At 52.2% G+C, this 26,115-nt stretch overlaps 1 protein-coding gene across 2 annotated transcripts in view; it reads right to left on the bottom strand.

Moving 5' to 3' along the window:
- Positions 1 to 982: 982 nt before the first annotated feature.
- DHX30 (DExH-box helicase 30) overlaps positions 983 to 26,115 on the bottom strand; it is a 41,312-nt gene continuing 16,179 nt past the window's right edge. For both annotated transcript variants that reach the window (XM_084859620.1, XM_084859619.1), the window contains 16 exons: positions 23,992 to 24,347; positions 22,774 to 22,897; positions 21,755 to 21,904; positions 20,517 to 20,669; positions 18,595 to 19,416; positions 15,051 to 15,129; positions 13,751 to 13,855; positions 13,261 to 13,436; positions 12,086 to 12,292; positions 11,381 to 11,462; positions 11,005 to 11,198; positions 10,760 to 10,919; positions 9,043 to 9,200; positions 8,407 to 8,510; positions 8,171 to 8,310; positions 983 to 1,321 (listed from right to left, as the gene is read on the bottom strand). In XM_084859620.1, the coding sequence (XP_084715746.1) occupies positions 1,086 to 1,321; positions 8,171 to 8,310; positions 8,407 to 8,510; positions 9,043 to 9,200; positions 10,760 to 10,919; positions 11,005 to 11,198; positions 11,381 to 11,462; positions 12,086 to 12,292; positions 13,261 to 13,436; positions 13,751 to 13,855; positions 15,051 to 15,129; positions 18,595 to 19,416; positions 20,517 to 20,669; positions 21,755 to 21,904; positions 22,774 to 22,897; positions 23,992 to 24,347 (3,246 nt within the window). In that variant the 3' untranslated portion in view covers positions 983 to 1,085. The remainder of the gene's footprint in view (positions 1,322 to 8,170; positions 8,311 to 8,406; positions 8,511 to 9,042; positions 9,201 to 10,759; positions 10,920 to 11,004; positions 11,199 to 11,380; positions 11,463 to 12,085; positions 12,293 to 13,260; positions 13,437 to 13,750; positions 13,856 to 15,050; positions 15,130 to 18,594; positions 19,417 to 20,516; positions 20,670 to 21,754; positions 21,905 to 22,773; positions 22,898 to 23,991; positions 24,348 to 26,115) is intronic.

The raw sequence follows: 26,115 nt of genomic DNA, 5'->3' as shown, positions 1-26,115 counted from the left end.
CCCAAACAAAATACAACTGAAGAGGTCAGGGAGAGAAGAGTTCTCTGAGCAAACAATGCCCCAATAGCAAAGACTCCAGAAGATGCAAGAGTTTTCTAGGGAAGCCTCCCCCAACCTGGTGCCCTATGCTGGCTGGGGGATGCTGGGAGCTGCAGTCCAACACACCTGGAGAGCAGCAGGTTGGGGAAGGCTGCCCCCTCAGGCTTCTCTTCCCTTCCTCGTGCTAGCACCGGGGCTTCTCCCATGCCTGGCCTTCTCAAGGGGGAATGAACCACAGCCATGTCTTCCACCTACAGCATCCTGCACTGCTTCAGTATAGATCCTGTCCCCAACCTCCCAGTTTCCCCTGCTTGTATGGTATGAGTGAGAGAGGGTTCACTCTCCTCCCATGCCTGGCCTAGCAAACAGCAGCTCCATTGAGCAGAGAGAACAGGTTCGTTTCAGGTCAGTTTGCAGGAACTGGGCTACATCTGCACCAGGATTCACTTAACTAGAACTGAATGGGATTTTTATTGTGATAAAGTGCATGATGCAAGTCTCCCGAATGCTCCATCCCACTGCCGGAACCTCACAGTAACTCTCATCCGCTGGCAGGCAAGGAGACCGTGTGGGTTTCCCCCTCCAAGTGCAGCATTCATTCCTGCACTCTTGTGCGCTCTTGGACTGCTTGTGCGCTCGCTCGCATCTTCAAAGCTGGAGATCCATTTGGATGGAACACCCCGCGGTGGGACAACAGCCTCCTTGTCTCCACGTGGGTGGCGAGAAATCCATCCTTGCACCTGGACCCTGTGGGGGCAGGGCACGCATGCACGGGGAGCGAAGGGGCAGCATCCATCACACTGTTCGGGGGCCGCAACGTGTGCAACCCTCGTTGTTCACCTCTGCTAGCAGGCAGGAGTTTGGGCTTCCTCCCAAACTGCCGCAAGCCAACCCAGCAACGGGAGGGCAGACCCTGGGAATCTTCTGGGATAGAGAGAGTGTTGATGTCACAAGGGATAAATAGAACTTTATTTAAATAAACATTTTGTCAACATCTTTGTACAAATTACAAGTCCCCATGTCCAAGTGCTGGGCTGCCGCCAGCTCTAGGCTCCAAAGCTGCCTGGAGGCCCTTTGAGGAGGTCCACTAGGATGTCCAGGAGCTGGCTGTGCTGCTGGTGAAGGTCTCCAGGAATGGCCGCCATCTCGTAGCAAAGGCACGTCTCCACCATCCGGGACAGGGCCACACGGAAGTCACGCAGGAGCCGGATGGTGTACGAGTCCCCCTCCAGCACCAGGAGGTCGCTGTCAACGAGGGAGACGGTTGCTCGCCAGCCATCATCTTGGGGGGAAAGAATGAGACGCTCAGAGGCGAGTTCCAGGAAGACCCCGGGCCAGTCTCCTGCTCCAGGAAGCAGGGGGAAGGTGGAGTTCTTGAGAACTAAGTCATCTACAGCCCTCCCTATAGACTCAAGTCAGAGGCCAGGTGGTCTAGAATAGGCGTGGGCAGAAAGGAGATCTCCAGGAGCTTTGGACTTCAGCTCCCAGCATTCCTGACCATTGGCCACGCTGGCAGGGGCTTCTGGGAGTTGAAGTCCAAAAAAATCTGGAGATCGATCTTCTGCCAACTCCTGATCAATCTTTTGCCCACTCTCCTGTCCAAAGACTTAAAAAACTGTCTCACAGTGGTCTGCACCACTGAGTGCCCATTTACCTTGGGGGATTAACAGGCCAGCTGAGGAGAAGAGGGGCTAGACACCTTACAGCTGTCCCCTCTTCTGGTTCTTCCCCCAACCTGACGGTTCCTGGCAGCCTTACCAGTCTGCCCTAGGGTCTGGTGGTGCTGCTGCTGAATGCCAGGTCGGCCCAAAATAAGACCTCCCTCATCCATGATTTGATTGTGGATGAGGGGGCTGACCTGGCATGTATTACTGAGACCTGGGTGGGGGAACTGGGAGGGGTCACTCTCTCCCAGCTGTGCCCTCCTGGGTACTCGGTGCAGCACCAACACCGACTTGAGGGTCAGGGAGGGGGGGTTGCCGTGGTCTATAGGAGTTCAATCTCCCTCTCCAGGCTTCCTGCTCATTCGAGTGCAGAACTTGAGTGTCTGTACCTTGTGTTGGGTACCCGGGACAGATTAGGGATTCTGTTGGTGTACCGCCCACCCCGCTGCCCATCAGACTCCCTGCCTGAGCTGACAGAGGTGGTCTCGGACTTGGTGTTGAGGACCCCCAGGATGATGGTCCTGGGGGATCTCAACTTCCATGCTGAGGCCGCTGTATCCGGGGCGGCTCAGGACTTCATGGCCGCCATGACAACCATGGGGCTGTCCCAACATGTCATCGGCCCAACGCATATAAAAGGACACACGACACACGACACACTGGGCAGGTGGATGGTGATCTGAAAGTGGAGGAATTAACATCTGTCCCTTTGTCATGGTCAGATCACTTCCCGCTGAGGTTTAGACTTCTGGCAGCCTTCCCCCTCTGCAAGGGTGGGGGACCTATTAAAATGGTCCGCCTCCGGAGATTAATGGATTCCGATGGATTCCAGAGGGCTCTGGGGGATTTTCCCGCTGGTATGGCTGGTGCTCCTGTCGAAGCCCAGGTCGCTCTGTGGAATGCAGAGATGACTCGGGCGGTTGACACGATCGCGCCCAAGCAGAGCCCAGCCAGCTCCTTGGTATACGCCTGAGCTGAGGGCAATGAAGCAAGAGGGGAGACGGCTAGAACGCAGGTGGAGGAAAACTTGTGCTGAGTCTGACCGAACACAGGTAAGAGCCCACTATCGAGCCTACTCTGTGGCGGTGAGGGTGGCAAAGAGGCAGTTCTTTTCCACCAGCATTGCATCTTCTCAGTGTCGTCCAGCGAAGCTTTTCCGAGTGGTTCGCGGCCTGTTACATTCTGGGCCAGGGAGAGAGACGGTGGAACCCTCGGTAGCACGCTGTGACAAGTTTGCGCGGCACTTTGAGGATAAAGTCGCTCAGATTCGTCATGAATTGGACACCACCATTAATGCAGTTCCATTGGTAGAGGCGTTCAGAGCACCGTCTGGTCCAGTTTTATTGGATGAGTTTCAGTTACTGAGGCCTGAGGATGCGGACAAGGTGCTTGGCCAAGTCCGATCGACCACTTGTGTGCTTGACCCTTGCCCTTCATGGCTTATTAAATCAAACAAGGAGGGGTTGTCCGGCTGGGTCCAGGAGGTTGTAAATTCCTCCTTGAGAGAGGGAGTGGTGCCTGCTGCTTTAAAAGAGGCAGTAATTAGACCACTCCTGAAAAAGCCTAACCTGGACCCAGAGGATGCTAACAATTATAGGCCAGTGGCCAACATCCCCTTCCTGGGCAAGGTGCTTGAGCGGGTGGTTGTAGGACAGCTGCAGGCACTCTTGAATGAAACGGATTATCTAGATCCATTTCAATCGGGCTTCAGGCCTGGTTTTGGAACGGAAACTGCCTTGGTCGCCCTGTGGGATGACCTCTGCCGGGAGAGGGACAGGGGGAGTGCGACCCTGTTGATTCTCCTGGACCTCTCAGCGGCTTTCGATACCATCGACCATGGTATCCTTCTGGATAGGTTGTCTGGGTTGGGAGTTGGAGGCACTGCACTACAGTGGTTCCGCTCCTACTTGGATGGCCGATTCCAGAAGGTGGTGCTGGGGGATTATTGCTCTGTGCCATGGCAATTGTGCCATGGGGTTCCACAGGGCTCTATTTTATCCCCCATGCTGTTTAACATCTACATGAAACCGCTGGGGGAGGTTATCCGGAGGTGTGGGCTGAGGTGCCATCAATATGCGGATGACACCCAGCTCTACCTCTCTTTCTCATCAAAACCAGGTGAGGCAGTGGCTGTTCTGAACCAGTGCCTGGTCACGGTAATGGACTGGATGAGGGCTAACAAATTGAAACTCAATCCAGACAAGACGGAGGTACTGTTAGTGGGTGGTTTGTCTGCCCGGCTAGGTGATATTCAACCTGTTCTGGAGGGGGTTGCACTCCCCCTAAAGGATCAGGTTCGTAGTTTGGGGGTGCTCTTGGATCTAGAACTGTCACTTGAGGCACAGGTGAACTCAGTGGCACGGAGCACTTTTTATCAGCTTAGGCTGGTATACCAACTACGCCCTTATCTGGACAGAGATAGCCTAGCTACAGTTGTCCATGCTCTGATAACTTCTCGTCTGGATTACTGCAATGCGTTATACGTGGGGCTGCCTTTGAAAACGGTCCGGAAACTTCAGCTGATCCAAAATAGGGCAGCAAGATTGTTAACAGGGACTGGCCTGCGAGCTCATATTACGACAGTACTTTTCCAGCTGCACTGGCTGCCAGTCCATTTCCGGGCCCGATTCAAAGTGCTGGTGTTAACATTCAAAGCCCTTAACGGCTTGGGGCCAGGTTACCTGAAGGATCGCCTCCTCCCATATGTGCCTGCCCGGACCTTAAGATCATCATCAGCGGCCCTTCTCCGTGAGCCCCTGCCAAAGGAAGTGAGGCGGGTGGCTACTAGGAGGAGGGCTTTTTCTGCTGTGGCACCCCGGCTCTGGAATGAGCTCCCTAGTGAGGTTCGCCTGGCGCCTACATTGTATTCCTTTCGGCGCCAGGTGAAGACCTTTTTATTTTCCCAGGCATTTTAGCTTTCTAAATTTTTATCTTTGCTGTTTTAAATCTGTATTTTAAACTCCTGTACTGCTGCTAGGTTTTATTGTGGTTGTATTGTTATATTGTGGTTTTAATGTTCTATATATTTTAAATTGTTTTATTGTGTGTTGTTTGGTTTTAATTTTTGTGAACCGCCCAGAGAGCTTCGGCTATTGGGCGGTATAGAAATGAAATAAATAAATAAAAATAAATAAATAAATTACCTGGGCTGATTATTTTGGTGGCAAACACCCAAGATCTGGTTGTTGTGTTAGACATTAGAGACATTAGCCCAGGAACTGGTGGCAACACAGCTACAGGCTGTAAGAGCCAGAAGCACAACCTTCACACCCAGAGACTGCATCTCTGCCACTGTATCAGGCAGGAGATGAGTAACAAGAAGAATGTGCTGCCATTTTGCCCTGCCTGTGACCCTGATGGCAGCTGCTGCCTGGCTGGTGTCAGGAGACAGAACACTGCCTCCCATGGGACAGTGGCCTTGCTCTGGATAAGGTCAAGTGAGGGAGACTTTGACATCTCCCTCTATTTCCTCAATGACTCATGTAGCCTAAATTGCCTTCCCACAACTAAACAACCCTTAGATTCTGCAGCATAATATCGGGGAGTAAAACTTCAGCTCCGAGGATCAAGTCTGGCCCTCGGGGGCCCCCAGAAAGGCCCACCCATTTTGCCTAATGTATTGGCCCCAGGAGCGTAACCAAGTCACCTGCAGTGTTAGAGGGGCCTAGAGATCCATAATGCCTTGCTTAAGTTCATTATGGGTGCCATTTCCTTGCTAGTAAGCCTCTGAGCATGTGAAGATGAGTCGAAGGGCTGATAGCAGTGGGTCCAAGTGCATTCCGTACTAATGAGCCTGAGTCTTACCTGCCTGGGAAGCAAAGTTTGTTTATGCTGAGCTGCAGGTGGCTGTGCTGAGAACCAAGTGCTGTTAGTTTATGCTGAGAATGAACGCTAGGCCGTGCTTGCTGCGGCTGTGCTGCCTTATTGCTAACATGTATGGTATAAAACCCATTGTAGCCCATGGCTCTGGGTTCAGAGAAGCTGTCTGATCCAACCATTGGGTACACCTGTGTGCTATAAGTTACCAAATAAAGTCTCCTTGTAGTAAACCTATGGATCTGATTAATCACTATCTTGGCACCTCTAATCTAAGAGTTCAAAGCCCACGGCTGGGACAATACACCCAGCCACAGATCATTTGGTGCTTTCGCAGTTTTCAGCAGTCCCCACCCCCATATTCCAAAGGTTGAAATGCCTCCTGTAAGGCTTTAAGCTAAAGCAGGCTAGGATTTGGGGTCTGGCCTCCTTTGCTTTTGGACCCTCCTACCACTGGAATGCGGCCCCCAACAGCCTCTCTGAATTTTATTTATTTATTTATTAAATGTATTAATCACCCATCTGGCTGGTCACCCAGCCACTCTGGGTGATGTACAATATTAAAAACAGTTCAAAACAATAAAATTCAACATTAAGAACACCACATTTCTAAAATTACCCTAACCAACCCCAAATTGCCTTCCTGAACAACCATGTTTTTAATGTGTGGAGGAAGCTCATTAAAGAGGGGGCATGACGGAGTTCCCTAGGGAGGGAGTTCCACAGAGTGGGGGCCACCACAGAGAAGGCCCTCTCCCTCGTCCTCACCAGCCTAGCTGTCCTGGCTGATGGGACAGAGAGAAGGCCATCCGAGGCTGATCTTGTTGAGCGGCCTATCTGGCGTCGCTGGAGGCGCTCCTTGAGATAGGCTGGGCCGGAACCATACAGGGTTTTAAAGGTCAAAACCAACACCTTGAATTTGGCCCGGAAAACTGGTAACCAGTGCAGCTCCTTCAGCACTGGAGTGATGTGATCTCGCGGGGGCTGCCTTTAATCAGGCGAGCCGCCATGTTCTGTACCAGCTACAGCTTCCGAACCGTCTTCAAGGGTAACCCCACGTAGAGCGCATTACAGTAGTCTAAACGAGAGGAGACCAGGGCATGTACTACCGATGGGAGCAGATGGTTGGGAAGGCAGGGGAGCAGCCGCCATATCAGATGGAGTTGGTACAGTGCTGTCCGGCTCACAGCTAACACCTGAGCCTCCATGGACAGCTGGGAGTCTAAGATGACCCCTAAGCTGCGGACCTGCTCTTTCAAGGATAGCTGTGCCCCATTCAACACCAGGTCAACATTCCCCAACCTCCTCTTGTCTCCCACCAAAAGTACCTCGTTCCTGAAAAGGAACTTGGCCCTCGGGTCGCAAGAGGTTCTGCACCCCTGCCCTGATAAGACACCACAGGCATATTGGCCTGAGGCTGGCAGCTTCTTTGGAAAAAAACCCCACAAGCTTGTTTTCAACTGATCAAATAATTAACTGATTAAAAGGCAAATAATTCCTCCGTTACATTTAAATAAATCTGCTCATCAAACCTCAATTTAGGGTTTGTTTCTTTTGCTTTTTTGGAGATGTTGAATTGTAAAATGGTTTATAATTTAACAAAAGTTGCCATTCACAGTTACACAGGTTATTATTTTCCCTGTTATAGTTTAGAGTTCACACACCAGAATTAAGACAGAATTAAGCTACACACACACCACAAACAAAACAAGCATGACCTTAACATTCAGCCCCATTGATCAACCAACTGAAGAGTTTCTTCATCTATCAATTAAATCAACAGTGGGGACCCCCTGGCCCAGGGGCTGGATAAGGTCCACCAGGCCCCTCCCCATATGGCCCACCAGGCCCCTCCCCCTCCCTGAAGCCCCTCCCTTCAGGAAGTGCAAGAGCAGCAGTGAAGAGGAGCTCGCTCACTGCACTGCAGCCTTCCTTCCTCGCTGCCAGCACAGAAATGGTGCGATCTGGACACGGAGGACCATCTGTTTCTCCAGGTCCAGGTCACTTGGCTTCAGTGTCTGCATGGTGAGGAGAGGAGACCCCTTCCTTCCACACAGCACAGAAGCAAAACTTGGCTTGGGATGTGTGTATTCCTCACCTGTCAATGAAATCTTACAGCCCTGGTAAAATACCCCCCCGCCCCTGCATACCACACTAATCCAAATGTTTGCTAGCCCTGGCTAACAAATGTCTCCTGAGATCAGAGGGCCTCACACTACCTTGGGAAGAGAGGCTCATGTGGGCTACTTGTAACACAACTCACGAGCAGGAGGGCCATGCTGCATGCAGTGTGGACTTCTTGCCAATGGAGTGGGGGAGCCATGGATACAGACTGACACGCACATGGAAGGAGGTGTGAGCTCTGGGGACCCTCAGGACGAAGAGACTGCTAGGCCTGGGGGGCTTTCTGAGACGGCCTCTCTGCCTGCCTGCTGGCTGGCCTGCCAGCCCGGCTTCAGCTTCCCAAAGCTGAAAGATGGGGTGGCTAAGAAAGCACTCCTGGTTGACATTAAAGATCCTGCCAGGACACTGGGGAAGAGGAGGGTCTTGGGGCACGTAAGGCCCACAACTAGTTCAGCGTTGGTAGGTCAAGAGTGCAGCTGGCCCTGAAGAACAAGCTGGGGGGGCAGCTGGGGGGGCATCGCACTCACCACGCACGTGGATGTCCGTGTCCGTCATGAGCAGCACGGCCAGAGGGTGCACCTGCGAGGAGTCGCGCACAAACACCCCCCCGTTGGACTTGACTGCCATGAAGTACGTCAGCCAGCGGCTGTACAGCTTTGATGCCTCCCTGCAGGGGAAAAAGGAAGGGCCGGTCTCACGCCTGACCCACCACTCCCATCCCTCCTGCTCCTCCCAAGAACATGCTGGGGCCAAGCCCCCTCACCTGTTGATTGTCGACTTGTGCAGGAGGACGGTCCCAGCCTTGGTCCGGTAGGTGTAGCTGTTGGGTTTGAACTTGCCCTGCCTGGTCACTTTGCCTTGCCGTACCTGAGGGGCGGGGGGATGATTAACAGAAAGTCTGGAAGAGAAACCTTCCCTTGAGGGGAGACTGGTGGTGCAGGGCTGAATGGGGAGTCCCTGAACCAAAGAACAAGGCTGCACATATTTTGTACCAAAAGAAAATGTTTTCCCACAGCACCCAATATGCAGGTCTGCATACAGGGGAGAGCACTGGAGCCTCACGGATGGCCCCAGGAAATCTGGCGTGCCTCTATCTGGCTCGCACATTACCTCCATCAGTCCACTCACAATGGAAGAGGACCTCTGCTTAGCGCGAGAAGAGAAACTTCCCTCCCCGATTCCGGAGATGGAGAGGAGGCACTCTGAGAAAAACCCTCCCCGATCTGTAGACACCCCCACCCCCCACCCCCAATACTGCACTGGCCTTGGGAGCAGGCAGAAGCCATGAGAGAGACTCATGCTGCATCTGCCTGCTGCAAAGCCCATGGCAACAGGAGTGGCTTTGCCAGGACACGTCCACAAGAGACACCCCGCTACCCGAGGGAGGCAGCCCTCTTACCTGGATGAGATTGGGGTACAGCCCAGCCATGAGGACGCCCTTCACCAGCTCCTCTTCCTCACTGTACTGGTTGCACACAGAGGAGGGCAAGAGGCAGTCTGAGGGGGTGGGCACCAGGTAGGCCTCGTAGAGGTTTTCTGAGAACTGCTTCACGAGGCCTGCAGGGGCAGAGCTGAGCATTAAAGCGAGAGAGAGAAAGTGCCCAGCACCAATTCAGCTGGGGCCTCCTCTTGTCTTTCCCGTGGCCAGAGACATATTGGGAAGGGAGCTGCCAGGCAGGCAGGAAAGCAAGGAGGCAGCCTGGGGCAACACGGCCCTTTGCAAGGCAGTCCTGTGAACCAGAAGGATCCAGGTACTGCCGTTTCCTTCCTTTCACATGCAGGCACACATTGAATTTCCCACCCTGCACATCTACAGCTCTCTACTGTGGAGGTAGAGCAATGACCCTATTCTCCCCCTCCGGAGGAGGAATTTCCCTAGGACCAAGACCCTCCGCTTCCGTCGACAGACAGCAAGCAGGAGCACACGCTGGGTAAACGGATCCCATTGGGAAGCACCCGGAGTGTTCCCTAAAACAAAGCAAAACAATGATTCTACCTGCCAGCCAACCTTTAAGGCAGTGTTGCAGAACCTCAGGCTCAGGGTCCAAACCCAGCCCTCTGGGGTGCTGCAGATGGGCACCCCCCTTCCCCACAAGCACTGATCGTTGGGGGTTTTCCTAGCTTTTGTGGAGTTTTTCCAGTTCTAAAAGGTTGAAAGCCTCTCTTGAGGCTTAGTACGTGGCAGTAAGAGCTTTAAGGTACAACAGGCTGGTGTTTTTTGGCCCCTCCCCTTTTGCTTTCAGCCAGCCCAGCACTGGAATGCGGCCCCCAAGAGTTTCTCTGAAATGGAATTTGGCCCTCGGGCTTAAAGAGGTTCAACACCCCTGGCTTTAAGAGGAAGGCCACACAATGTTTCTGAATGCTGTTTCAATTATCAATACACCACAAACAATGCTACTGAATCTACCCCAGAATTGTCTTAGGAAAAAACAGTAATAAAAGTCGAAAAGAGCTTCAATGCTATCCAAATTATATACAAAGTAAAATCCCACACTATAATCAGTATTGCTGTTCCTCACATGGAACATTGAAAAATCCATTTAAAAAAAAGGAACGAAGTGCTTGAGTTTTAGCAGGGGAATTGAAAAGAACACAGACATATGAACCACGCAGTTCCAACAGGGCTTTCTGCTGCAAGAGTCGTACTGGATGGGCTAGCAGAATGGCTGAACTGACCTTCAAAGCTGTCACCTTGCAGAAATATTGTTTTAGTTAACAGAACTGAATGGGTTTGGGAGAGGGGGGAAAAAACACAAGTGACTGCTCTATATTTAAAGCGACAGTATTGGCTTAAGTTAGCCTTCCTCAACCTGGCTCTCCAGATGTGTTGGACAGTGACTCCCATCTGGCCATGTTGGCTGGGAATGATGGGAGTTGCAATCCAACACATCTGGAAGGCACCTGCTGGGGGAAGGCTGACCTTAATCAAGTACAGTATCAATTAAAAACCAATTTTAAAAAAATCACGCCCACTTTGACATTTCACGATCAGGCACTCACTGGAGCGGAGGGTTCCGCATCGGGAACAGAGCTGTGAACTGTGGTGCAAGCTCTCTGGGCCATGGCAGAGGCTAGGCACCCCCTACTCCTTCCTGCAAGGGGCAGGAAAGGCTCACCATTAATGAAGCGCAGGCTGGGGGCATAGAGGAGATAATCCTGCAGGTAGCTGTCACGGGCGCGGCTGTCCCTGCGCCGGAGCACATCCTCCCAGCCTGCCACGGCCCGCACAAACGCTAGGTGGTCGCTTCCGCTCTCTCGGCTCAGGATGGCCTTGGCCTAGGAAAAAGGAATGCTGTTCAGAGGCACAGGGGGTCCTCTCTCTCCCTCCCTCAGCGGCATCTGTCTTGCCAGCACACCTCACCTTGTCCACTTCGGTGCGGTTCTGCAGGCTGCTGCTGAACGGGTCCCGGGTGAGGCAGGAAACAATGACCAGGAGCGGCTGGATGCAGCGGTAGATGGAAGCCAGCACGATGGCCTTTGCCAGCCGGGGATCCGTGGAGATCTGAGCCAGGCGCTTGCCCAGCGTGGTCAAGGCCTCCCTGTGGTCCAGCACACCTGAAAAGGGGCTCAGCGTCAGCAAAGGCATGCTTGGGAGGAGGAGCCTGCTGGATGCAGCTGGCTAGGAGTGGAAAGGTCACTGCTCTCCCCGTTAGCAGCACACCCTTGGTGGCCAGGACACACACAGCAGCGCTGCTCTGCCCAGGCCACGTTCCCGAGTCGGTCTCCCTGGGACTCACCAATCTCCTGCAAGAGGATCACAGCTTCATCCACCGCTTTGATGTCTGGACTATCCAGGGCTTTGGAGAGGAATTCCACAGCCTGTGACCAGAAACCACACACTGCATGAAGATCAACCCAGGGGAAGGGCACTCTACTCCCACACCACGAGGAAGGAAGGGAAGGGAAAGGGCTCAGAGGTTCCCGTTCTGGTTTTGAGCCTTCCTTCTGATGGCTTAGCAGTGCCTTCTAATTAGAGCCTTAAAGCTCACTAACAGAATTAACTATCTAGTTTGGGGTCTATGTCCACAGCTAACAAAACCTGTAGGCGGCCAACCTTTTCAGAGAGAGAGAGAGAGAGAGAGAGAGAGAGAGAGAGAGATGGCCAACCTACAGTCACACTTGCATACCTCTGACAATACTAGTATCATCCAGGGCCAGGTGGTGGGGAATGAGAAGAAAAAAGGAAGGCTGGGACCTGGCAGGCAGAAGTATATCCACCGTTCTTGCCCATGGACACCCAATTTTTACCCAAGTGCAATGAGCGCTTTGGCAACCGGACAAAGCCTTTGGCTTCAACTGACTCTAAGAAGGCATTGCGCCCTGGTCAGAGCAGCTATTCCGATCAACGCCAGGGATTTTTTTGTGCCATTTACTAAAGGCCAGTATTGCTTATCCAGCAATGAGGAGGAGTCCAGCAGGCCTAGTAGGAGGACTCCACCTACCGTTTTCTCTGGCATGTGGATCTTGGCCTGAACCACCAGGTTCTCCAGGGGGGTGCGGAGGATTTCAGGCACTTGGAAGGTGGGCATCCTGTCCAGGCGGCTGCGAGGGAAAAGATGGTAGGCAAAGCCTGACTGGCAGCGGCCGGCACGCCCTCGCCGCTGGATGACGTTGGACTTGGATACCCACACAGTCTCCAGGCATGAAACCTGGCGAAAGAGAAAGTGACAAGCTTGGCATGGCTCTCCAGACAGCCCACCAGGCCCAAATGCCTCGCTGTGAGGGGTCCTTCCTTGGAGCAAGGCATTGTGGGCAAAGTGACTCTGGAGCTCGCCTGTGTCGTGCTGTCAAAAGTGAGGTGGCCCAAGCCGCCTCTTGGGCCACCTCGCCCACGATGCCTTGTTCTGAGAAATGACCCCTGTAATGCGAGGCACTGAGGAGAGAGGCAACAGAGGCACACCTCCCCTGGCCCCTCCGCCTCAAATGGCAGGACGTCCTGTACTGCTGCTGCCCCTCTGCAGTCCCAACCCAACATTCACAGAACAGACGACTGGAGAAACTATTCCAAGGGAACTGCAGCATTTGAATGTTGCCCCAATGACTTAGGAAGGACAACTGGGAGAGCAAGAAGTGGGTGGTGAATTGTGTCCAATCCCCTTATCTGTAAGAACCCCCCGACTCTTGCTAGATCTCATAAGGTAAAAAGGTGACCCCAACCAGTCGTGTCCGACTCTAGGGTGTGGTGCTCATCTCCATTTCTAAGCCGAAGAGCCAGCACTGTCCAAAGACGCTTCCGTGGTCATGTGGCCGGCATGACTGAACACCGAGGTGCACGGAACGCTGTTACCTTTCCCGCCGAGGCGGTACCTATTTACCTACTTGCAATTTCTTGCTTTCGAACTGCTAGGTTGGCAGAAGCTGGGACTGAAGACGGGAGCTCACTCCGTCATGCAGCACTCGGGTCTCGAACTGCTGTCCTGCCGACCTTCTGGTCTGCAGTTCAGCGTCTTAACCACTAAGCCACCACAGCCCCTTTAGATCTCATATGCTCCCCCAAGCCTAATAATTTAAAAAGATGCATCTGGGAATGAAGGGTTAGGGCAGCAAGGGCTCTATGATCCACTCTAAAGCCCTGGAGGTGTGGAGGGGCTGGGAAGATCAACGGGAGCCAACCGACCTTGGTCTTGTGATCATAGCGCTCCTCCTTGTGGGTCCCGCTGTCCACAACATGCACGATATCATTGATGGTGATGGAGGTCTCAGCAATGTTGGTGGCCAGGACAATCTTCCGCACACCAGGAGGGGGACGTGGGAAGATGCTTTGCTGGTCCATCATCGGGATGTTGGAATGAACTAATTGGGGGGCGGGCGGTGAGTGAGAGGGAGGAGGAGAGGATCATCAGTCAGCATTGGTCCCCATCCTCTCCATAGGAACATCACTACATTCTAGGACTTCCTGGCAGTAGTAGGGAAGCCTTCCCCAACCTGGCCCCCTCCAGAGGTGTTGGGACTGCAACTCCCATCATTCCCAACCAGTACGCCAGGTTGGGAGAGGCTGTAGTAAATGCTGAATACTACAGTTCTTCTCCCAGTGCTGGCCAATTCCCGCCCCAACCCACCCCGCCAACAAGCCCCACAGACAGGGACAGCATCAATGGCCTCTCCACCTGGTAAGACAAGGTAACGGCTGTTGTGAGTTCCAAGAGACTCCAAGAGGCGCTGCTGCACTCCTTTGATCTCCTGCCAGCCAGGGAGGAAACAGAGGATTCCACCTGCAATGAGCAAGGAAAAGAAGTCACACCTTCATTATTACATTTATCTCCCCACCTATCCTCCAGGGAGCGTGATGTGGCAGGCGTGGGGTGTCTTCTATTAATTTATTTAAATTATATCCTGCCTTTCTGCCAAAAATGGTGCTCACATTTCATCAAAACAATGACCAGACCAAGGCCTGATTAAGGCCAGACCAAGGCCAGGTGGTTACATTATCTTTCAGCTGCCTCTGGCTAATGCTCCAGACTCAAGGAGTGCCTGACCTTCCAAACAGCAGGTAAGGGAGAAGGGATTTAAAGTCACGCTTAACTCCCTTCACTTGATGCTCTGCGGATGACAGGGCTTTGGTTACACTGGTTATGGCCAGAGTTGTAAGCACTATGCCAATTATTCCGCCCCTTCTGCAGATAAAGCGGATCAACTGAACTTCTATGCTTTGTTCATATTCCACTTTTTTCTGGCTTGGATTGGTACTTATGCAACCCGCCCCCTGCCCCCAAAACACAGAATATTTTTCAACAGAAATCCTATATCTAAAAGCAAAGTTAAGGAAAATATTTTTACACTGCACAGGGTCTTGAATTAAAAAAATGTAACAACATATAACAGCACACAAGTAATAAAAACCCTAGTAGGACTAGTTCTTTAAAATCTGCAACAGAATGAGTTTCAATATAGAAACATTTATCAGTTGCCTAAGAACATCAAACCAGATGTCCAAAGAACTAAAATAATTTAAAGAGAATTGTTTAGTTCTCCTTCATTTAAAGTTTTGCATATAAGAGTTAAAGCCTTTTGAATAATTTGTGTTTTTCATATTTTGGTAATGCTGACTTCAAATTGTTTTTTATTTCTTCACAGATTCGGTTTAATGTTCCTAGGCCACTGATGAAGCCTCAAGACTTGTTTTGTTATAGATTTTTGAGAACGAGGTCTATTAGGAGGTTTATTATTTGAATGCTACTCCATGTGATTGCTAGATGTTGCAATTACAGACCCTGTACACTGTAATTCTCTCCCTCCAACTTTGTTTTTAGGTTGATACGGACCAGCTTTTGTCTTAAGTGAATTTTTGAACTGGGAATGGCCACATCCCAGGACTTGCCTCTCTGCACTGGGTCTCTTTTGGCAAATCAATCAACCCCCGCTCAACAGCACAGATGGACGAGGGCGAGAGCTGCCACCACCACCTACCTGATTCTCCGTGGGCATCAATCTGAAGAACAAGGTCAGTGATCAGCTCAAGGTCAAGGACACACTCCTCATCTGATTGCTGAGGGATAAAGAGAGAAGAGTAAGCATCTGGAACCTGGGGCCCTGCAGAGCAAGTGCCTTTTGCCCTGGGAGAAGAACTCCAGGAGGCCAGGTCTACCCAGGCAGAGAAGAATCTCAGGAAACTCTCAGCAGGCAGCAGCGCTACATTCACAAAGCTGTCAAGTGGGCTACTGCTCTAGGAGCCACAAGCTGCCCCTTTGGTCCCTGCTGCTCTTGACAGTACCCATAACCCAGGTATCATAAGAAAACATGGCAGTCGAGACGGAGCTGCCAGGACTTCCCCAAGTCCAGTCGAAACAGGCACAGGGGCAATGGCAGCCAAAGGAGGAGAGGATGAGGCAGAGGCTCAGAAGGCCAGCTAGGGAGGCCCCGGAGGCCTGAAGCAGCCAGCAGATTGCCTAGCAAGAAACAGCACTGGTACAGGCTCTACCTTGGTCAACCTGACCCTGGCAAGATGCTTTCCTCTCACTCCAAAATTAGGACAAGGCCAAAGGCAACAGGTGGCCATGAAGTCTAGGCATCAGAGCTAAAGCAGAGAGGAGGAAGCAGACAGGCAGGCCCTTTTCTCCATCCCTTGTAATGCTAGAGCTCAGGGTCACCCAATTTAACAGACAGGCCGTAGATTCTGCACAGGCCAAAGGAAGCACCTCTATATACAATACATAGTCAACTTATGGGATTTGCTGCCATCGGAAGTGATTAGAGGGCTTTAAAAGGGGACTAAACAAATTCAGAGGGGCCTATCAATGGCTTATTAGGCATGGTTACTAAATGGAACTTCCATGATGCTGAGGAGGAACGACTAGCGAAGACCGTTGCATCCAGGATGCCCAGGAGCAGAACACGAGAGCATCCAGCTGGCCACTGTGGGAAGCAGGGTGCTGGAATAGGTAGGCCTTTGGTCTCATCCAGCAGGGCTCTGTTTATATCCTTGGGAGACTCCTATGATTAACTACAGCCAAGCTTGTGTGTGGTCCATACTTAAAAAGAAAGAGAGAGAATTCCACACCTAGACAATGTGCTGCGAAAACCCAAATTCTGCAGCCTATTTGCTTAGTTCTCTTAACTGCATAATTTATTTCGGAGTGCTTTTGCACAATGTACTCTAGAGAAACTAGTCACAAGCAGAGCATAGTCTTCAAAGCCCCACACCCCGTTGTGGAAACCTCATTCTCCGATTTCAACAGGCACTGCCAGCACACTTCCAGGGGCACCTTTGTGGTCAGCAGGGCTAGACGTTTTGGGGGGTTGCTTTTGTTTTGAAATGAAAGCTGAGATGCTCCAGCAGCTGATTCTGTCCCCACAAACCACACTGTGGGTTTGCTCCTGTGGAATCACAGCATCTACACAGATCTGGCGACAGCTTAGCAGGAGCTAGCTGCGTCAAGATGGCTACTGCCCTTTGAGTCCACGTGAGTGCAGGGTATTCTGTGCTGTACCAGAAAAATAATTTAAGGAAACATTTCTGATGACGCCTGAAGATTATTTTATGTCCATTTTTAAGGTTATCACAGAAATTATTTTTGCCACAATTTTCAAGCTGATGCAGACTTCCAATTTCTCCTTTCTGGCAGGAGGCAAAAACTTTAGCTATCCAAATAAGATTCATTTCAGTGGATCTTGCGCAAGCAATATATGCAATGGAGAGCGCTTTGTTACAATGCCTATTTCTCTGAGCTACCATTTGTGGGTTCAGGCCCTGGTCAGCAACTAGTTTTGCTGAAGGATTACTCCGAGAAGGTAGCAAGGGGTAGTGAAACAATACTCCACCTGCCAAAAATGCCTTATTATATCCCCTTGCTTGTCATCTGAAACCAAATTAATCTGTGTTGTTGCAACTGAAAGGACAACTGGCACTGTGCTGGGAACATAGGAGGCTGCCTTATACCAAGTCAGGCCACTGGTTCATCAAGCCCAGTACTGCTGACACTGACTGGCAGCAGTTCCCCTGGGTTTCAGGCGGGAGTCCTCCCAGTCCTACCTGGAGATGCTGGGGATCAAACCTGGGACCTCCTGCATGCAAAGCGGGGGCTCTGCGATGGAGCTATGGCCCCTCCCACAGAAAGGATATGAACCAGGCACTGGCAATCTGCTGATCCCTCTACCCTAGGACTACGACTAGGCAGCAGCGAGCATCCTCTTGAAGTTCCCCATCATCCACAGAACTTAAAGGAAATCACCAATGGCACAATTCCTTAATCACACAGCTAAGAACAGTAAGGCCTGAATGCACTGTGGAGAAAGAGAGACTGACTGCCACCTCCCCAGCAGCCTTGGGGCCTGCTCATAAGAACAGAAGAAGAGCCCTGCTGGATCAGACCAAGGGTCCACCTAGTCCAGCAGTCTGTTCACACAGTGGCCAACCAGCTGTCGACTGGGAACTCACAAACAGGGCATGAGCACAACAGCATCCTCCCACCCACGTTCCCCAGCAACTGGTGCACGTAGGCTCACTGCCTCTGGTACTGGAGGTAGCACATAGCCATCAGGACTAGGAGCCACTGACAGCCTTTTCCTCCAGGAATTTGTCCAACTCCCTTTAAAAACCATCCAAATTGGTGGCCATCACTGCATCCTGTGGTAGCGAGTTCCATAGCTTAACTATGTGTTGTGTGAAGAAGTCCTTCCTTTCATCCGTCCTGAATCTCCCACCAATCAACCTCATGGGATGACCCCAGGTTCCAGTATTTTGAGAGAGGGAGAAAAAAGTCTCCCTATCCACATTCTCCACACCAGGCATAATTTTGTGGACCTCTATCATGTCTCCCCTTACCATCCAATTTTCCAAGCCAAACAAGCCCAGCTGTTGTAAACTTCCCTCAGAGGAAAGATGTTCCAGCCCCTTGATCATTTTAGTTGCCCCTTTCTGCACTTTTTCCAGCTCTACAATATCGTTTTTAGGTGTGGTGACCAGAACTATACACCATATTCTAAGTGTGGTCGCACCATAGCTTGGTATAAGGGCAGTATTACAGTGGCCATTGTATTCTCAATTCCTTTTCTAATTATGCCTAACTTGGGGTTTGCCTTTATTTTTATTTTTTTTTTACAGTGGCTGCACACTGGGTCAGCATTTTCATCAAGCTGTCCACCACAACTGCCAGATTTCTTTCTCGGTTGGTCACCGCTAGCTCAGATCCCATCAGGCTATACCTGAAGTTGGGATTTTTTGTGCCAACATGCATCCCTTTGCACTTGCTTACATTGAACCGCATTTGCCACTTGGATGCCCATTCTCCCAGATTGGAGAGATCCTTCTGGAGCGCCTCACAATCCCATTTTTGTTTTAACCACCCTAGATAATTTGATGTCATTGGCAAATGTGGCCACTTTGCTGCTCACTCCTAACTCCAGATCATTTATGAACATGTTGAAAAGCCTCCCAATACAGCTCCCTGTGGGGCCCCACTGTTTGCACCCCTCCACTGGGATAACGTGCCATTGATTCCTACTCTCTGCTCACCTTGATCTCGTAGTGCCGGTGCCTGTGGCGCCCCAGCATGGCCACGATCTCCTCTAGGTAGTACTCCTTGACCGGATACATGAACCCAGGCACCTTGACCACTGGGCAATCCCCAAAGTACTGTGAGAAGCGCTGGTTGTCCCCCGTGGCGCTCATCAGCACCAGCCGCAGGTTGGGGTTTTGCTTCTGGACGCCCTTGAGCAGGATGAGCAGGAAGTCGGTGTTGACATCGCGCTCGTGCACCTCGTCCACCACGACGTGGCTGACCCCCTCCAGGCGGGGGTTGCCCTGCAGTTTCCGCAGCAGGATGCCCACGGTGCAGAAGAGCAGGGCTCCCCCCCGGGTGGGCGGCTTGCTCTCCAGCCGCACCTGGTAGCCCACGTTCTTCCTCATGTTGGGGCCCAGCTCCTGAGCCACCCGCTGGGCCACGGAGATGGCGCTGATCCGCCGCGGCTGTGTGATGACCATGTTGCACTGGGCACCCCGCCCTTCCAGGATGCAGTGCTCCAGTATCAACTGGGGGATGCGGGTGGTCTTCCCACAGCCCGTGTCCCCGGCTATCACCACCACTGGGTTCTGCTCCACGGCCGAGAGGATTGCTTCCCTGTGGGAGTCCACCGGCAGAGGGTGGCTCTCCTGCCATGCGGTGCCCCTCCGCTTCCAGAGGGCCAGGAGGTTCTGGCTGAGGCGCACTTCTTCCGACTCCGACACGGGGATGTAGGTTTTGCCTGTGATGGCGTCGCTGATGGCCCCCGTCTCCTTGCTCAGGTTCATCATGTCATCTGCCAGCCTCGGCCTGGACTCCCGGGAGTCCACAGGGAACTGAGAGGGAGGAGAAAGTCAGCACGGAGCTTCTCTTCAGTGTTAGGCCTCTGTTATGCACTGAAGCCATGCTAAAAACAAACACCTGTTTAAGCATCATGGCTCCCAGCCAGGGAGAAAGCACCCTCGTAGTTCCCAGGGTTCTCTGGGGGCAGATTTAACATTTGCAATACCAACTGGGAGGCAGGGGAGAGTCTTGGGTGCCGTGGGCTGGAGCTGTGCTGCCTTGTTCTCAGATTGCTGCATAACTTTTGCTAGCCTGGAGTCTCCTTTCAAGTTTAGCATGCTAGACAGAAATCAGAGCAAAACCTCATTTCCAGCAGAGGAGCTGGATCAACTGTGAACGTACTTGTGGGCTTCGGGCTGCCCACTCTTAGCCTTGATTCTTTGGGAACATTTGTCATCTAGCTGGCAAACTTATTGCAGAGAGGAGGATATTTAATAAAGCAATGCAGAAGGTGCAGCCAGTAATGCTGCAAAAGCTTAAAAGGCAGTTCTGAGTGGGGAAGAGAAGGCTTGGAGGGCAGGTTTGATACTAGACACATGGAGTTGAACCCTTGTCTGGCAAAATTCAAATAGGTGAAACTCCCATCACCCACCCTCCTCCGGCCACCTGCCTGAGCCTCCCTGACCCATGAGTCTTCCCACCCCACAATGCTCCAAAGCTCCCTTGCCTACAGACAGGCTCCCTAGTCTCTCCAAGAGCCCAACAGCTCTTCCTCTCCCTAGGGCCTGCGGCTCTTCTCCCATCCAAAATGTGGATTCCAAACTGACCTTTTACTTCTCTCACAGAAGTTGTGCTATTAGTCAACGTCACCAATATCACATTCATCCCAAGCAGTTAGAATGTTTACAAACATTCCATGACATCACAGCAGCTCAGCCAATGATGTGGGGACGAACCACACAAACAATAAGTAGGCGATGACTTTTGGCCAAGGCAAGATTTCTTCAATTGTTTCTGCAGGCTGGTAGCAAAAGGAATGCCATGTTCTGCCGCTCCCAGTTCCACTCATACATGAATCCTGGGTTTACACACATGCAAATATTCGCCTTGGCTAGCTCCAGTTTGGAATCCAAGCTCCACTCCCAAGGCTTACATGGTTCAGGTAGTTCTCGATCTTGCGCAGCGTGGCCTCGGGCACTTTGATATGGCAGGGCTTCCTCTGGTTCTCACCCAGCTCCCGGAGGGACGTCATGTTGTACATAGCATGGCTCAGGGGGTTGTTGTTCTTGTCCACCAAGCCGAGGCTCTGGAAGGGAGCGAGGACACTGTGAGGCTGGGAGGGGCAAACAGAAAGCCCAGGCAGGCAGGGAAGGGACAGGTGGGGGAGCCCATAGGAAGCAATACCAAGGTGGGGAAAGGTGCTTGTGGGGAGACTACCGTTCTGGGGCCGCCCATTTCTGCCTGTCTTGCTGCATTGTCTTGGAGCCTGATGGAGCCCACGGCCTCAAAGGGAGTGCTGGAAGGGGGGCTTGGTGCCGAGAGTATTGCCCGACAGCGAGTCTGCAGGCTTCGAGAAGGACTGTCAGTCTTTACCTCCCCAGGAGACAGGCTGAGAAAGGGGACCCAGGTGAGAGCTGGAAGGAAAGCTGCCACAAGGGAGAGGTTGCCAACTAATCTGTGCATGTTAATTGCAGAGAACCCCATGCTGCCTTTGGGGAATAAGACTGATTTGGCCTTGCATGTAGTGTATTTTTATTTCTGCATTAGGTTTTATTCTCTCTCTTGTTCAGTTCTAATCCAGCCTTCCCCAACCTAAGCTGCTGGATCAGGTCAGTTCATTTGTATTGTTTTATCCAATGTTGTATGGATTGTTTTTTTTAAAAATTATGCAATTTAGGTATTGACAGGATCTGTAATTCTGTCCCTTTTAAATTGTTCTATTGACTGCTATTCCTCTAATACGCGGTGAGTTCCTTTGGGCACATCCTTGTGGAAAATTTCAGAGGGAGACTGGCAGATGTGGTTCCCTACTCAGCTACTAGAGAACATGGTCTGTTCGAGTGCTGGACTAGGACTGGGGAGACATGGGTTCAAGTTCACACTCGGCCATGAAGCTCAATGGTAGACTTTCTGCCTAACCTACCTCACAGGGTTGTTGTGAGGATAAAATGGAGAGGAGGAGGATCATGTACACCTCCTTGGGCTTCTTGGAGGAAAGGCAGGATAAAAATGTAACAAATAAACTGGAGAGGCTGGAAAAGGAAGCTCTGGGCCCTGAAGATACAAAGCATGCCTCTGTCCACCGAGTATGGGGGTTTGGCATGACAGCGGCGTTGCACTGGTGCCCGGCACCTTCCTTCTTGCACCGTTTTCCCCATGCCAGGGACTCACCTTCAGCTTCTGGCAGGCCAGAGCGGCTGCTTTGTTCTCTGCCTCCACCTTGCGACGCCCCTTGGCAGCGAAGGTCATGGGGCAGGGCCAGCGCAGCGTCAGCTTGCACAGCTTGGTCTTGGTGCCCACCGTTCGGAACTGCATGTACTCCTGGAGGGGGAGGGAAGGGAAGAGTCGGCACGAGGGCCTTGCAGTGCATACCACTGCTCCCCTCCCAATTCGGTAGTGGCCAGGAACACCCAGCCCGTGAACCAATACACGGGGGAAGACAGGCATTGAGGACAACAGCACCGAGGGAGTCAGCACTGCTGTTGAGGAGGCACCATGCCCACCTGCCCCGTCTAAACCAGCCTTGCCCAACCTGGGGCCCTCCAGATGTGTTGGCCTCCAACTCCCAGAATCCCCCAGCCAGCAGAGCAGGAGGGCCTTAGGTTGAGTAAGGCTCGTCTGAAGGCCTAGCAAGTGCTAGATACAGCAAGGCAGCTGCTGCATAGGCAGCTGCTGCATGGGCATCCTGGCATAGGGAGACAAAAGGCAGTAACGGGCCCTTTCCAGAGGATTATTCCAGAGAAGAAACACCGAGTAGGCGAGAGAGAGGCTGTCTGAAGAATTTCCCCTGGGGCAGATCAGCGAGTGCTCCTGCAGATGTGTGTTTTCCCTTTAGTGCGTGAGGCGAGGCTCATGTGCTCAAGTCATCGGTGGGCAACTTGTGGCCCTCCAGAAGTTTTGGCCCACAACTCCCATCAGCAATAGCCAGCATAGCCAATGATGAGGGATGATGGGAGCGGCAGGCTTAAGTCACCTAGAGCCCTTTGTCTTACAAGCCCCTTTGGATACTGTAAAGCTGCTCTCTGCTTCTGGCAGCTCCGTTTTCAAATCATGACACTTACAAGCTTGGGAGAGCTATTGTCCATTTCTCTCTTGCTCAGGGCCGGCAGGCTCAGTCATACCCCTTTGGCTGCTTTCAGAACAGCCTCCCTCCTCAGGAGATGAAGTGGTCCATTCCTGGGGCAACTCACCTTGACTGTAGATGAGGAGGTGGCAATCTGGATCACCTGAGCCAGGAGGTTTTTGGGCAGAGGAAACTGGGTCAGAGCACGGAGGGCAGTGTTGTCGTCGGTCATGTCAATGGAGACCCCATCCCTGGAGCACGAGAGAGAAGGGAAAGGTAACCACTCGATCTTCTCTTTTTAAGCGCTGCTGCTTTGCCTCCATCAGCTGGCGCGTGTGAGTCCACAGAATGACACCCACCTCCACCCCCTGGAACACAGCTGCAGTACTTGGGCACAGCTGCATGAGAGAACCGATTCTCCTGTTTTATTACAGGCAGCACTGCTTGCTTTGGTTTCGGGTGGGTGGGTGCGTGCGTGCGTATATAATTCACAATACTTTGAGGACAGGTTCCGAACAGTGGATAACAAGACACACGGAGGCCGAGGAATGTGAGCGGAGGGCCATGAAGAGGGGCCGGACACCAGGTGAAACCAGGCGCCCCATTCCCTAACCACGAGCAGCCACACTTGCTCCTACCCTAGTTGCATGGTCTTCTTGATTTTCAATATTCTCTCTGCAGCCAACAGGGCTAGACCTCTGTTTCTTGTGTCCTTTCAAAAGTAAAATGAAAGCTGACATTCCTAACAAAGAGCTGTACAGGGCCACACATTTCAGCACGGCTGGTGCCTAATGACGATCACCCAGAGGGCACCTTGGCAGGTACCCCGCACTCCCAAAGGCACTGCTATTCTGTGCTGCTCTGTTTGCATCACACTGATTCACGGAACATCCACGGCATTCTAGAACACGGCCCTTGACATCCTGCTCCTCCCTCTGTGTGCTGTAACTGATTAGGGAGAACGCCAACCCCAAGGTGGAGGCTGCATTCGCACAGCAAGAGGTCATGGTCACAGCACTACAGAAAGCAGAGAGCCTGCTTGGATCCCCTGCATTTGCACCCCACGGCTACCCTGGCCCCAGTGGGCTGCGTTCCAGACTAGAGGAAGCTAACATGTGAATGGTCAATGAACTGCAGCGACATAAAAGCCTGGGGAATTGATGGGGTCTCGACCCCCAGGGCTCAACTCAAACGTTGTGTTCCTGATTTGCCATCATCAGATGCTGCTCTCTACCATTCTGGACTCTGGAGCCTCCTAGGAACAACGGCACCAAGACCCTGCTGAACCCTGCTGGAAATGAACAACCACGTGTGGCGGATTCTCCTTCAGCACCCAAGGCTCTACCTCATGTCCCTGGGTGGGGTGCAAGCCCCCGAAGGCGTCATGGAGAGGTAGTCGGAAACGTCGATTGTGTCTTCTTCCAGCTCCCCCTCCTCCAGTTCCCCTTCTTCCAGCTCCCCCTCCTCCAGCTCCTCCTTCCTGATGGGTTTCAGTGGCCGGTTGTGCTCCAGGGACTGGATGGGCTCATCAGGCTCCATTCGCCTCCAGCAGGTTGAGATGTCAGCCAAAGAAGGGCCAGACTTGGCGCGCCACCTGCCCTCCGAGTACCACCTCTCATCGGGGCAGCCCAGCTGCTCAGCAAGGATGCGGTACTTGGCAGCATCAAAGAGCTCGTTCCGGGGCCCCAGCAAACCCCAGCCCTGGGAGAGGGGAAAACAAGACAGTCAAAGTCACTGGAGCAGGTGAAGGGGAAAGATGGGCACCTTCAGTTTAGAACAAGAAGCAAGCTAGACGGAAACATCTTTTCTGAGGCTTCTCTCGACTGCTTGCGTGCTCTCTCTGGACAGGTGCCCTTGAGCTCCACCTGCTCTCTGCTTGCACCCCGCCATCGTCTGCCTCAGTCTTCTTGAGAGCCCCAGCGTGGACTTGCCATTCAAGTCCAGTTCCATTTCTTGGTCAACCGCGAAGGTTTTCACCACTTTGCACGTATAAAGCTGCCTGACGCTGGGCCAGACCGTTTGTCCGTCTAGCCCTAGATGGACTGGCAGTGGCTCCTCAGAATCTCAGACAATCAGTCCCTTTCTCACCCCCTGCTACCCGGTCCTTTTTAACTGGAGATGCCAGGGACTGAACTGGGGACTTCTGGCATGTGAAGCAATCATGCTGCGGACCTTCTCCTGCTTGGACTTAAAAGGAGCACCACAACCTTCAGTGAAGAGCAATGATGGGACTGGCAGCACCCAGACACTGGGCAGGTGGAGGGAAGTGTGACAGGGAGAGGAATCATTTAAAGCAGGTTTCAAACGTGTGCTCTGGGACAGCGCTTGTGCCTTCCACATGGATCGGACTGCAGCCCCCATCACCTCCAGCCAGCGTGGCCAATGGCCATGAAAGTTGCAGTCCAGCCCATCTGGAGGGCACCGGGTTGGGGAAGGCTGATCTTGGATATATTCAAGATGAAACTGGTAAAAAACACCACCACACATGGTGTTTGGGAGGATACTTTGTGTATATCTCATCCTATGCATGACCTGTATAAATAATTTCATTTGCAAATCACTTAAAAAGAAAAGAAACGGGATTTGCGCCTTTGATACGCTCGACTAGCACATAGGCCCAGAGTCGCTGGCAGCATGTTGAACACATGAGTTGGCCTGGGACAGAGGTTGCTCCCGAGTAGTTGCAAGGGATCTGAACCACTGATGAGGAAGCAGGATTCCTCTTCGCTCTCTCAATGGTGCCCCGTCCCCACAAGTAGTATCAGTGGAAGGAGAGGGGAAGTGACATTTGATCTACTTTTACTGAGATTCACAGCTGGCTCAAGTTCAGAAGCGTGGGGACAGGTACCATGGCAATCAGTGAAAACCAACGACAGCCGCCGACCTCTACCCCAATATCCCCAAAAGCCACTCCAAAGAAAGAGATCATACAGCCATGCACACCCTCTGGCTCCAACTATGGCAAGGCACAAAGGGCAGGAAAAGCTCAAACATCTCCCTGCAGCCAGGAGATAAACCTCCTGGGGGAGGTACATAACACCCCCCCGAATCCCATTCGACAATATGGCCCAGTCCTGGGGTCTCCAACTGAGTGCTTATGGGTACCAACACACCTCCCTTGGTGCCTGCCAGGGTCTCTGCCCCTCCTGGTTTTTATTTTATTTCTTAACATTTTAACAACTGGAATATATATATTTTAACCTATTTTTGCTGCCCTCATTCATTTTGGACCTCAGACCCCACCTCTGCCTTGTTCTTGGGCAAGTTATGTTTCTTTTAGCCTCACTTGTTTGGCTTCTGGGAAATGAACGTTTTGCAACTGGCCATGCCCACCATGGCAGCCATTTTGTGAGAGCACCCATGACACTCCCTTTAAATTCCAAATGTGTTCACTGACCCAAAAAAGCTGGGGGCCTCTTCACAGGTGTTATGGAAGTTCCTATTTCTAATGCCCAATGGGCCTTGGCCT

The sequence above is a fragment of the Heloderma suspectum genome, chromosome 5 (genome assembly GCF_057233095.1).
Source record: "Heloderma suspectum isolate Gila_16-S chromosome 5, 16-S_ref, whole genome shotgun sequence".
NCBI lineage: Eukaryota > Metazoa > Chordata > Lepidosauria > Squamata > Helodermatidae > Heloderma > Heloderma suspectum.
The sequence above is the reverse complement of the archived record's forward strand: the minus strand, read 5'-3'. Positions and strand labels throughout refer to the sequence as shown.